This window comes from Vidua macroura, chromosome 16, assembly GCF_024509145.1.
Source record: "Vidua macroura isolate BioBank_ID:100142 chromosome 16, ASM2450914v1, whole genome shotgun sequence".
In the NCBI taxonomy this organism is placed as follows: Eukaryota; Metazoa; Chordata; class Aves; order Passeriformes; family Viduidae; genus Vidua; species Vidua macroura.
Window position 1 is genome coordinate 6,653,451 of NC_071586.1, and position 12,217 is coordinate 6,665,667.

At 40.2% G+C, this 12,217-nt stretch overlaps 1 protein-coding gene across 1 annotated transcript in view; it reads right to left on the reverse strand.

The window, feature by feature from the left end:
- Positions 1-3,518: 3,518 nt before the first annotated feature.
- LOC128815553 (uncharacterized) overlaps positions 3,519-12,217 on the reverse strand; it is a 71,540-nt gene continuing 62,841 nt past the window's right edge. The window contains exons 61-67 of the mRNA XM_053992362.1: positions 11,813-11,997; positions 10,542-10,744; positions 9,927-10,116; positions 9,164-9,273; positions 7,148-7,267; positions 6,632-6,771; positions 3,519-4,490 (exon numbers count right to left, since the gene is read on the reverse strand). Of these exons, the coding sequence (XP_053848337.1) occupies positions 4,475-4,490; positions 6,632-6,771; positions 7,148-7,267; positions 9,164-9,273; positions 9,927-10,116; positions 10,542-10,744; positions 11,813-11,997 (964 nt within the window). The 3' untranslated portion in view covers positions 3,519-4,474. The remainder of the gene's footprint in view (positions 4,491-6,631; positions 6,772-7,147; positions 7,268-9,163; positions 9,274-9,926; positions 10,117-10,541; positions 10,745-11,812; positions 11,998-12,217) is intronic.

Here is a 12,217-nt window from a genome sequence, read left to right on the forward strand (position 1 = left end):
GGGGCATTTGTTCTACAGCAGGGTGTTCGTGGCAGCAAGGGCTGCACAGGACTCGTGTTACCTGGGTGAACTCAGTACTTGGCATCAAGGCAAAATGTGTCTCAATCCATTTAGGCTGTGCTTGGAAATAATTGTTTGCACCTGTATTTTCTATTTTAGTAATCACCATGTCTGTAAACTACTTGTAAGACAGGTGTCTCTTGGTAACAATTAGCAGTGTCTTGTACTTAAAATACCTCTCTAGTTTCTGAAATACTGAAAGTGGTAATGACCCCTCTGTTCCAATGAAGTGAAGTTAATGAAAAGATGTGATGCAGGATTCCTTGGAATAGGTTCTCCAGGTGCAAGATGTAAACAAGCATTCTGTCCCTAAGTGCATTTTTCTTTTGAAGGTTTTTTTGCTTCCAGTGTATGCTATTTTTAACTGTTTAAATCATTCTATTCTATTCTATTCTATTCTATTCTATTCTATTCTATTCTATTCTATTCTTATCTTTCCTTTTCTGAAAAAAACAAACTATTAAATCTCATCAAGTAACCTATAAAAAGTAGAAATGTTACTACTCTTGATTTTCCATCAGGACCCAAAAGAGAATTTGGGTCCTGATGAATGCATTGCAGTATCTGTGTGGAATGGCTTTTTGATTGGGGACTGTATTGTCCAGCAATAGAATTATGTTAATTAGGAATGCATATTGGAAGAGAAGAGAATCTCTCTACAATTCAAGATAAGAATCAAGTGGTGGTAATTAAATTTTTTAATTGTGGGACTAGGTTTTCAAAGCATGTGGAAACTAACTAGCATCCTTTAAAGATTTGAGATCTTTGCAGACTAAGGACTGGATTTCAGAGTACAATTCCAGTCTTGAGTATGGTGTTCCAAACCAGACCACATCACAGGCAGCTGGATAGTGGAAATCCTGTGCTCTTGAGATCCTGCTGATGAAATGTCAAGACATACAAAGATAAAGACTTTTGGTGGTCTGGGTTTATTTATTGTTTGTAATTCTGGAAAAAATCTGCTTGTGGAGTGCTGTAGCCTTTAGAAATTATCCATGTGACCATCATATTGGCCGGTAACTGGTTCATATTAAAAATTATTTTCCTAGGAGTTCAAAGCAAAAGACAGTTGTAGCCAGGGTGAGTGTTGTACTTCTAAACAAAAGACTGCTGGAGATTGTTTTGACTCCCAGCTCAGCTGTACTTCACCTAATGAGAGGCTGATGGTGGCTGTTTAAGGCTGGGCTGAAGGGCCTTGCTTCTGGATTTCCACAGTTAAGCATTGTGCAGCTCTACTGGGTACTGGGAATTTCCCCTTTTCCTCACCTTGTGTCTCAAATTCTGCAGTTAGAACATGGGTTTGTGATTTTTGTTGCTGTTGTACAGCAGAATATGTAACTGAGGAGTTACAGGATAAGGGAATTTTTTAGCCCTGTGTTGAGGCGGAGGTCAAAGCTGAGCTCTTGTTATGTCTGTTTTGGGGTTAACTTGGTGCAATATGCAGAAATTCTGTGAACTTTGTAGATCATGAGGGTTCTCTATAAACAACATGTTGGAGGGGAGTTGTAAGCACTAAAACTACACTGGGAAGCATGACTGAACCTGTGTGTGCTTGCAAGGACAGCTGGTGTGGGCAGGTGTGTTCAAAGTGCTCTCACAGCAGGAGTTACAGAGACAGAAATTCCTATGTGTTGTGTGGTGGGGAGATCCATGGGATATGTAGAGCATATTATGTATTTGCCATATGACAAATATAGTTTATTTACTGCATGACCTGCATCTGAGGCATAAACAGTTTGGATTACTTCAGTCAAGGTGTTCAATAATCTAAAAGTTTAGTCCTGATAAAGCCAGGGCTAGTGCAGAGGTAGAAGCCAGTTTTGAAATACTGAAGCTGATGAATTGATCTGATAAATGCTTCAGTCAAACCCTTCCAAGGTGATTCTTCTCCAGAGGTTCACATCCATGAGAAATCACAAAGGCCTCTCAGTTGACCTGAGGGCTGTTTTGTGTGGAGCTGGCACACTGCCCTGCAGGGAGGCTGCTGTCCCTCCCTCCAGGTACACCTGGAATGGGCTTCCCCACATCCCCCTGTCACTCTGGTGTTGTGTTTGCTGACAGGAGCTGCCATCTCTCCTCTGTTAGGCAGGAGGGTGATGTGTGGGCTCCATTTTTTAATTCCCCAGGTCAGACATTAACATGCAGTAAATAAGGCATACTTAAAAACAGTCTGGCTGGATGGTCTTACTGGGTCACGAAAGGGTTTACACAGTTCAGTTGAAGAACCCCATGGCCTGTGACACTGCTTTGTTTGTGGGCAGGTATTTGGTGAACAGATGTGACAGAGCACTTGCCTTCGCATTAACAGCAGAGTCAGGCAGGGAGCAAAGGCACAGCTGCCAGTGCAGAAACATGAAGATGAGGCTTTATTCATGATCGCTATCGATAAATGCTAAACTTAGGAACATGACCTGAAACCCTTCATTTAAGTGTGAGGTCATTTGGAGTTTTTTTCCTTTTCTTTTTTTTTTCCTGACCCCTGATGGTGGCTCTGTTGGCCCTGCTCAGTCTAAGTGGTGTCTCGTATATGTGCTGTGCAGGCAGGGTGTCCAGACCAGCACATGGGGTCAGTGGGGTGTCTGGGCTGGCCCATGGGGTCAGCAGGGTTTCCAGCTGGTCTGTGGCTCTAGGGTCAGAGCAGGACTGCGTCTGGCTCCTGCTGAGCTTCAGGGTTTGAGGTGTGTGTCCAAGGCCTGTACAAGTTCCTGGCTCTTTAAAGAGTATCTAGACAGGAACTATGCATGTGGAGAACCTAGGAACAGCTCAGAGCTACAAACTGGACTGAGTGAAATGGCTGCAGTTAAAAATGTTTATTGGTAGTTAAATGGCTTTTTTAGTACAAGTGATAAGTTATATGCAGCTTTTAGAGGCAACCTGGTGTCTGCATCCAGCTCAGTGTTGCTGTCTGCAGTTAGCATTTAGTTAAATTCCTGTATTTCTGTATTGCTGACTGAGCTCTTCTCAATCTTTTCCTCTACTTGCTGATATTTTTCTTTCTGAAATTGTCACTGCAGGATTTTTTTCAGAGGTACTTGGTGTGTTTAGCTGGGGTGTGAAGTGACACTCAGTGACTGGGGAGAAAATTATGTGTTTTTTTAATCAGTAACTGGTATAAATATCCTGTAACTTCCAGAAATATTTCATACAATTTTGGCTTTTTACAAGGGTGCAGGTATAAAATTATTACAGAGGAAGACTTGATTTCTAGCATCTGAGGTGTGTGGGAATCCTAAAAATTGCAGGATTTTTTCCTGACTAATGTAGGAATCATGTTTTAATTTGTGTCAAGCTAGAGAATAAGTGTTCAGAAAGTGAGTGCAGCTGCAGGCAGCATACACAAGATAAGAGGCAGCTGCTTGCTTTTTCTGTGAGCCAGTCAAACCCAGCCAGTGCCAGAGAGGTCAGTGCAACTTTGTTGTTACAAATAATCAATAAAAATGTACTCCAGCGTAAAAATAAGGCAGTCAAATATTTATTAGCATGATGTCATAGTATGAAATATCTTTATTTCAATGTTTGCATGCAAACATTGCATTTGCAGCATTACCTTTTACCAAGGAATAGCTGCATTCCAGGCACTGTGTGGAGAAAGGTAATGCAAATTTTAAATCAAGTGACTTACAATACAGAAAGGGATTTAACAGGCAAGACACTCACACAGCAGTAGCTGTAACACATGGGTAGGGTAGATATTGGTCACCTTCTCTCAGCACATCAACTGACTGCTGGCAAGGGGTTTCTAAAGACACAAAGGGAAAATGTGCAACTGGTGCACAGAAACCAAGAAGGTTGTTTCTCTTTTACCAGTGTAGACATTAATAAGGGAAAAATCAAACAGCACAAAAATGAGAAAATTACTATCTGCTTTCCATTATTTACCCATCTTATTTCTATTTTAGCCTGCTTGTGTTTTGGAGCACTTCCCCAGATAACTTTCTCCAGAACCGCTGAACAGTGGAGTTCATTTCTGGAGAAAAAAGAAGTCAGCATCTCTGCTGACTCTAAGCTGATGATGCTGCTTTCACAAAGTAGTCCACTTGTACTACTCTGAGCTGGAAGAGAGCTTTTCTCAGCTTTTCCGTGTATTTGTGCTATGGTTCAAGAGTTGTGGAGAGGCAATTTTGCCACCGAACGGGAGAATTTTTTTAGAGTAACTGCTACTTTCCCATCTGATTTCTTTTGGTTGATTATAGTTTCTCGTCAATATACTGAAATAATTCCTCTTGCCCTCAAGGGTTCTGGGTGGAAAGCTTTCCTTTTATACTATATATGCTTCACTATATTCACAGTTAACACTAAAGCATCCACACTTCTGTTCTCTCCCTGTTATGGCCTCTAGCTTGCCTACCTAAAATAACTGTTCTGTTTTGGGTACTGAAGGGGTTCTTCCATCTTCAGGGCTGGTGTCTGCCATTCAGAACTGGCTCGAGCTGGAATGAAGAAGAGATGAACTCCAGGTAAGTGATAAGTAAGTACAAGTCACATGTAATGCAACCTCTAATTACACTGAAACACAAAAAAAATCTCTGAAGGGAAAATAGCATCAGATATGTGTTTATGACATCAAAACACTGGGGAAAGTACTCCAGCATTTTAGATATGGTTTTATCTTAGATCACTAAACTGAAATAAAGATGTAAGATTCTCTCATGTTTGATAAATTCACATTTAGGAGGAAAAGGGCATCATTATTTCTAAAGTTTATGAGGTCTGGGTTCAGCTATTCAGTGGAAGATCCTTGACAAGCATGAATTTCTAAGAAATAGTGCAGAGGTAGTTTCTGCTGACATGCACTTTCTGTTTTGCTGTCATGACTGTTGCTGGTTATCAGTTACTGTGTGTGAGTAACCCAACCATTACAGACTCATTCACTGTGCCAAAACTTATCCTCCCTTAGTTTGGTCTGTTCAACTTCCTTCTCTTTACAGTGTTTACATATTTAGAGACTTAACTCATGTCTTTCCTCAACCCTTCCGTTTTTTCCCCAGGACTCTTCTCAACTGGTTCACAATTTAAGTAAAACATGGTGTCCAAAACTGGATATATGAAATAGGCTAAATAGAGAAGAAGTATTTTGTGTCTTCAATATGTTGATTCATATGTACATCCCCAATGTATTTTGCTTCTTTATTAGCATGTTCTAGTTAACTGAGCTTGTGGTCCACCTTCATTCCAATCCTTTTCCTCAGAAATGGGATAATGTAAATTAGCCGAACTAGCTGACTGCAATCATTCAGCTACCAAGCTCTTCTAAAACTTTATTTTCAACTGAATATTTTGTTGACTCAGATTTAACAAAATTTGTCTCTGTATTTCATATTTATATGTTGAAGAGTTATGTAACTACTGGAGCTAAAAACCACTCACTGCCTACAAGATGCTACCCAGAAATGTCCTGATCATCCACTGCTTAGGAGCTGAGTGAACTGAACAGCTCAGGCAGATACTGACACACAACATTGTTTCAGCGTGTGGGTTGTGATGGGATGCACTTAGAGACACAGCGAGTGTTCTAAGTTTTTATTTTATGGCCAACAAACCCATCTACAAATACTACCCCTTTCCTTAATGGGTAAGAAATCAAGTAATAATTGTAAATTTTTCAAGGCATACTACAAATGGGCTTGTAGTCACCAAATCAGTCCTTTGAGATAGTAGTGAGTTTACAAATGCACATAAATAATGTTTCAATACATACATTAAAAGCCCCACACTCTTTTCATTACTAAGCCTTAGCAAAGCATGGAGCATGCTTCATTTCAAGCAAAAGCATAATTAGCTCTTCTGTATGATTCTGCCGTTTATTTGGTGTAAATATTTCCATTGCAATCTTGTAAAAATACAGTGAGTTACTACTTGGGCAAGAGTATCAATAATGGAACTCCAGTTAGCGGCACATGGGGCTCCAGTCACTTTTGGAGTACACAAATTGGCACAATAACTACAGAAGTGGGAAAGGATTGTGATTATAAAAATTTCAAACAAGTGCTACTGCTCTATTCAGGCTTTTCATCTTCCTTGGCTATATTCCAGGAATCCACTTAACAATGCAATCTGGATGACAGCTGCATTAAAACATGAGTATCGATAATCTGGATATTCTAGGTTGAAAAGCTAGATAAATTTCATTATTAGATACTGAAAAGTACAAAAATAAGTCTCTGAGTATTTTGTGTCTGTATATGTATTGTTGTTAATATGAATCCAAATGTATTATTCAGACCAAAAAAAGATGGAACCAGAAATAGTATCCAAGAGGAGGAGCTCCTGGGGACATTACACAGTATTCTGCAGGTATCCTTCTGCCTCCGTTACACAGCACATTAGGACAAAATAAGAAAGGCAGGAGAGAGTGTGCAGTGGGTGGGCTCTGGTGTGCTCATGAGTGAACAGCAGGAAGGGGAGGTAGCCAAGAGGCAAGAAGAGCATTTCTGGGAATAGGATCAGTTTTGCTCATGGCCACAGTCAGATTCATTAGTTTGATTTTCTCATGTGTTCTTGCGTTACAGACATTTAAGTACTGGAGCAATGCAGTCAGAATATTCAGGGTGGTAAAAGAAATGAAACTTACCACTGTGGAGGGATTTCCACAGGGACAAAATTCCGGTTGCACAAATGAACAAAAGCTGCTGCTAAGCTGCAGGCAGCCCCCAAGGCTGGGGAGTCACAGGTGTCCTGTGTACACATGGTGTAGAATGGCTCGGGCTCCACCTGGGCACAAAGGGAGGTGTTAGGGGCGACCTGCAGGTAAACCTAGAGGTTTGGGTTGTGTCCCCTCCCCCCTGCCTGGTTAGGACCATTCATAAACCTTTATTCCTTTCCTAACAGTGAGGAGGTTATTTCTGTTTCCAAATTCTAGACCTGTATCCTAAAGACCAGTGCAGTCATGCTACTACTCTCTGGATTTCAAAAACCTTCATTTATATTTATGGTGATAAAACCACTTTTTTTTTCTGTCTGGATTGCTGTTTTAATTACTTCTAAAGTTCTCTGCAACTAAACTTCTATATCCTTGCAATGGTTATGTGACCTCCTTGGAAGTATGACACATAATTAAGACAGTGCTTCTGGCTGAAGTTCTACTTACAACTTTGAAGCAGTTCCTAAGAAGTGAATGTGGTTCTTCAAAGAACACTTTGCAGATGTTTTGCTTAGCTGTAATTGGACATGGCTTCTCTTTCTTCTGTACAAGACTGCACTTATTCACCTGGGAAAACAAAATTACTGAAGTTGCTATATTTTGGGGTTTTTTTGCATACATCAGGGTAGGATGAGTTCTTCAGATTTCCAGTGTGAGCTGGTTTGAAGGACAGTATGGGCAGCTCAGTACCCTGCTCTAATGTTTATTGTTCATTAATATTGAGAGGCACCTTGCAGATTAGATATTGTTTCCTTTTGCTATTGATTCTGTTATTCACTGAAGGATTTTGGTGTGTAGTTGCTGACATAGCAGGTAGTTGGCTAGTTCTCTTTTATATAGATCTGACAGGTCAAAGTTGTGCTTTTACTAGATCTTTCTCATGGAGAAAAAAAGCTTCATACCCTTGCTGGATTATTCATCGGTAAAGGTGGCTTTAAAAAAAGAGAACAACAAAACCACACCACCAAGAAGTTCTTCAAGCAAGTGTAAATTGTAGTTATTTTATTTACTAAGGAAAATGAACTGGCAGTTTACTCTGTGCTAACCCTCATCCTGCAGGAGTCAGACACTCAGTCCCTTCCTGTTGTGCAGCCTTGGCCTTGTGATGGTGGAGCTCTGCTGACGTCCTTTGCAAGGTCAGTGACAAAGGCTGTGATAAAGCTCCTGGGAACAAGTGGCAGTCAGAGTTCACAGTTCAGTGTGAGCCCTTCCAATCAACAGTGCAAGTGCAACCATTCTGCCCCTAAAGAAGGGCACTCGGGACTGCCCTGCTTCTGTATGACACTAAGTTTCTTATATATTGCTTTTAATGGATTCTTTTGTTCAATGTCTCTGGGGAATTTTGCATTTTTATAAGTATATTAGAAGTTAATATTTGTAGCAATTAAGAAAATTGTGCCTATGGTCAGTCACATTGGGATCCTGCCCCATTGTTAACATAAACACAGACTGCAGGCTCATTAACTATCTCTGCAACAGCGAGAAGTACAAGATACTTGAAGCAATTATCTTTTACAGTAAAGTACTGACGTAAAGCTGAAAATGAGATTTCTGTTCCCAGAACTCAGACATCTTCTGTGAGACAGGATAAATGTAAGAGTCACAAAATCTTTGTGGTAATAAGATGCTGGTTCCTTTTCTTTTTGGTAATAGATTCTTAAAATTAGATTTGGAAGGGATTTAGAGGATCCTGTCAACATGGCTTGAGAGCATGTTACTGCTACTTTTCTTGGTTGGTTGCATTCACAAATGGTTCTGTACAACTGCAAGTTTGTGTATTTAGATTATTTGCAGCTGATACAGAGTACATGAATTAAGCAGAGCTAAGTTACTGGTATAAAACTGTTACAACATTTATTTATGATAGTTATAGGAGTCTTTTTATGCAAGTCAGTAACTGACAGCAGCAGCTAACCTTCCAAAAAGGTCTGAATACTTAGTGGTGTAGGGATGGAGAACAAATTTACTAGTTACGAGTTTCTAAACTTTTGTTTATTGATAAGATGTAAAGCATGAAAGACAAATAAAATTAAGAGGCTCAACATACCCAGCTAGAACTAACAGCTCTAAAGAAAACTTCAGACTGTGACCTGAGTGATGATCATACAGATTTGGCCCAGACCTAGTAGCACCTGTCCCTGCATTCCAGGAAAAGGTGCTCTAAAGAGGAAAACATCAAAGATGCTTAGTTCCAATATCACTTTCTTCTAAAATCAGCAACAGCCACCTCTATGTTTTACCTTACCACCTAGGCCAAAAATATTCAACGCTTATTTATAGGGAATTCTTGAACAGTTTTTAGCAAATATGTTTTTAGCAGCCTTTTCCCTGGTTAGACACAGCAGAACAATGCAGTGTGCTGCTGTTTCCACTACTGAGCTTTATTTCATCTAGGCCAACCCAGTGTGTCAGACAGTGCCCTCTGTCAGCAGCCCTGCACACAGGAGCCCCTCAGCTCATTACCTGCCAGCTCTGTGTGAACTCTTTCACGTTGTCAGTGAAGGAACCATTAGGCACCATCCATTCGTTTCCAGCTTCATTATCATTGGTACCAAAAAGCCCAGCTGAAACACCTGGGAGGAAATTGAAATGGAATAAAATAGGAATTGTCAGGAGTAGGTGCAGGAACATTACAGCAGCTGTCTCTGGGCTCTGATTATTCTGTCCAGCAGAGTTCAGCTCTATTGTGGAAGAGGGGAAGCTACCTAGCCTTCATTGCCATCTCATGTCTCAGCTGGTCATGGGCTTCTGAGCACATCATGGCATTAGATCCATTCTCTTCTAATCTTTGGGGGGTGACTTTTAGAATAGTGTGGGGTACATGGATGGTACGTGAATGCATTCCAAGTATACAAAAAACTCTGTGAGGTTTTGGGCCTCCCTCTTTAGTTGTCTTGCAGGTCTGAGAAGCCAAGCCTGCTCTAGAGCAGATTCTCAACCAGATTTTGGGGCTGGGCTGACTGCAGTACCTCTGCCTCTGATTTCTGTCTGCTTTATAGCATTGAATCAACAGTAACCCATAACTTGCTCTTCTCCCTGGAATGGTGCATTCCATGCTCTATTAGCAGTTACTGGGAATGTCTTGGGCCATTTCCAGGGTGTCTGTAAATGAAGAGGGGGAAAAAAAACTGAAAGCACAGATGCTGGTACTACCAGTAATACAGATAATTCAGAGAGACAGCAAAAATGACTAACAGCTGACAACAGCTGTATGATTGGCACTCACCATGGTGCCACCCAGCCAGAGTGACAGTACAGACATCATACTGAAAGTCACAAGAGACAGAAACTCCTTTCTGATCAGATACTTCTATTTTGTTGGTTCCTTGCCTTGAATTCATGGTACTGTTTTCAAGGGATTGATCCAGGACTTGGCAGTTCTCTTCCGTGAAGGAGAAGTTATACATCTTGGATATCTGTTTTAAAATGAAAATGCAGTTTCAAACCTGTCATAGTGAAAGTTCAATCACAGGCAAGCACAGTGGATTTGCAGGTGCAATGAGGACAACTTAATTCAGAATTAAGAGAATAAGAACAGGGTTGTGTTAAACTTCTGAAAGAGCAAAAAGCACAAAGTCTCCCTCTCAGTGCCATTCTCTTAGACCATGTCAGAGAATAGTTGAAAAGTTTCTGTCATATACAGAGAACAAAGAGGCAACCCTTGAGTTAAACTGGCTTTGTTTTGGAGAGGTATTTTCTTTTTAAGAATCTGTTACTTTAAAGCCATTGCCTGAGAGTACTTCTGATCTATGTTTTGAGCATGAATATTTTAAAAACTTTTTTTTGTCCGTTGAAGAACATTTTTGCCAAAAATAAAAAATGTTTGACTTGATCTTCCTACCTTTAGTCGTGGGTAGATAGTGATCACAGTCTGATTCATCTCCACATACAGTGACCTTGAATTCCTGGTTTCCTCATTTAATATTATAGTGAAAGCACTGTGAACAAAATCCTTGGCAAGAAGCACACTGCACTTAGATGCCAAATCATACATTTTTCCATCAAAAGTCACAAGATGTTTGGTCCCCACTAACATAGCATGATCTGGAGAACAGGTATTTCAGAAGAAACATCAGTGAGTTTTCCACAGAGCAATAAATGCTGCACATACTGCAACACACACAGCTTCTTGCTGTCATACTCTTAAAATAATTTCTCAACTTATTATTACAGTGACATTATTACACTTACATTTTAATTACTTACACTGTAGTTGCTGTGCAACAAAACTTTTCTCAGAAACGTTTTTTTTTTTTTTTTTTTTTTTTTTTTTTTTGTTATAGATTTACCTGAGTGCCATAAAACTTTGATACACTTGAACTGGGATTTAGAGCTCATCCTGACTTGTCATTGTACTACTTGACAGTCATATTTATAAACACACACACATTATACATTCTTATGCAGAAAACACAAGAATATTAATTCTCAAAAATTGTCTCCAAAAATAACCTTTCCAAATCAGTGCATCAAACAGCTGCAATCCAGGAAACCCCGCTGACAGATGACTCAGATTATTGGGTCACTAGGAGCTACTTTCACAGCCCTTTGTTGGGTCTTTGTGTAGTGGGAGGAAACCATTAAAAAGGGTTTTCTGGAAAAGCCATTCTCTCTAAAGGACAGTTGGGACAGTTAGTGCATTCCTTTAGCATTTAGCAATACTTTTACAGGCAGTACTGCTGCTGAAGTTTTGGTAGGGCTGAGCTTGCTCATCCTAGAGGCAGCAGAGGTGAAGTCAGTTTCCAAGCCTGTGTGCCAGGACAGAGAGCCAGCAGGTGAGACTGGCAGTGAACCATAGTATCAACTCACAAGAGCATATAGAAAAGGCAGATAAATACCACCTACTGTTTCTAGTATCAAGAGTAGGAAGTGTAAAGACTTACAAAATTTGCATGAATATTAAATAGAGCAGTGTTACTGCATGTCAGCTTTGCCCAGAGTGTTATCTTACACCATCACTGTCTTACAAGAAAGACTATATGTAAGTTGATAAGAAAATTAATTAGTGACCATCTCTATGTAAACTCCTATTCCAGATACAATTTTTAAAATACAGTACTAAGTGGAAGCAGACCCAGGTACAAAACAAAGCAGCACTTTGAAAGAGCTTACATTCAAAGGGGCTCTCCATCATCCTCCGTTTGATTCTATAGTACTCTGCAAGTATGTTGAGATTGTAGAGGTCTTGCAGAGGCCTCATTAGTTTTTCTCCAATGAGGTAAGTGGTAACATTTGCCAGCTGCAGGGACAGGTCTGCTTTAGGTAGTACTGGCAGCTTTCCTGCCACTGAACAGTTCCTGCAGAATACAAAGAGAACACCCCTTATCTGTTGAACTGATGAAATGCTGTTGGTTTATTATTAGAAATGTTGAAGTGAAATATTCATAAGAACTGTAGTCTGGTTAGAATAGCAAAACACAATACGACTCTGGCCAAGAGCTGCACTTTCCCAGGTTACCTCAGGCCAGTTATCATTTAATACCCCGTTTGCTGCCCAGTAGCTCCTTTCAAACACAG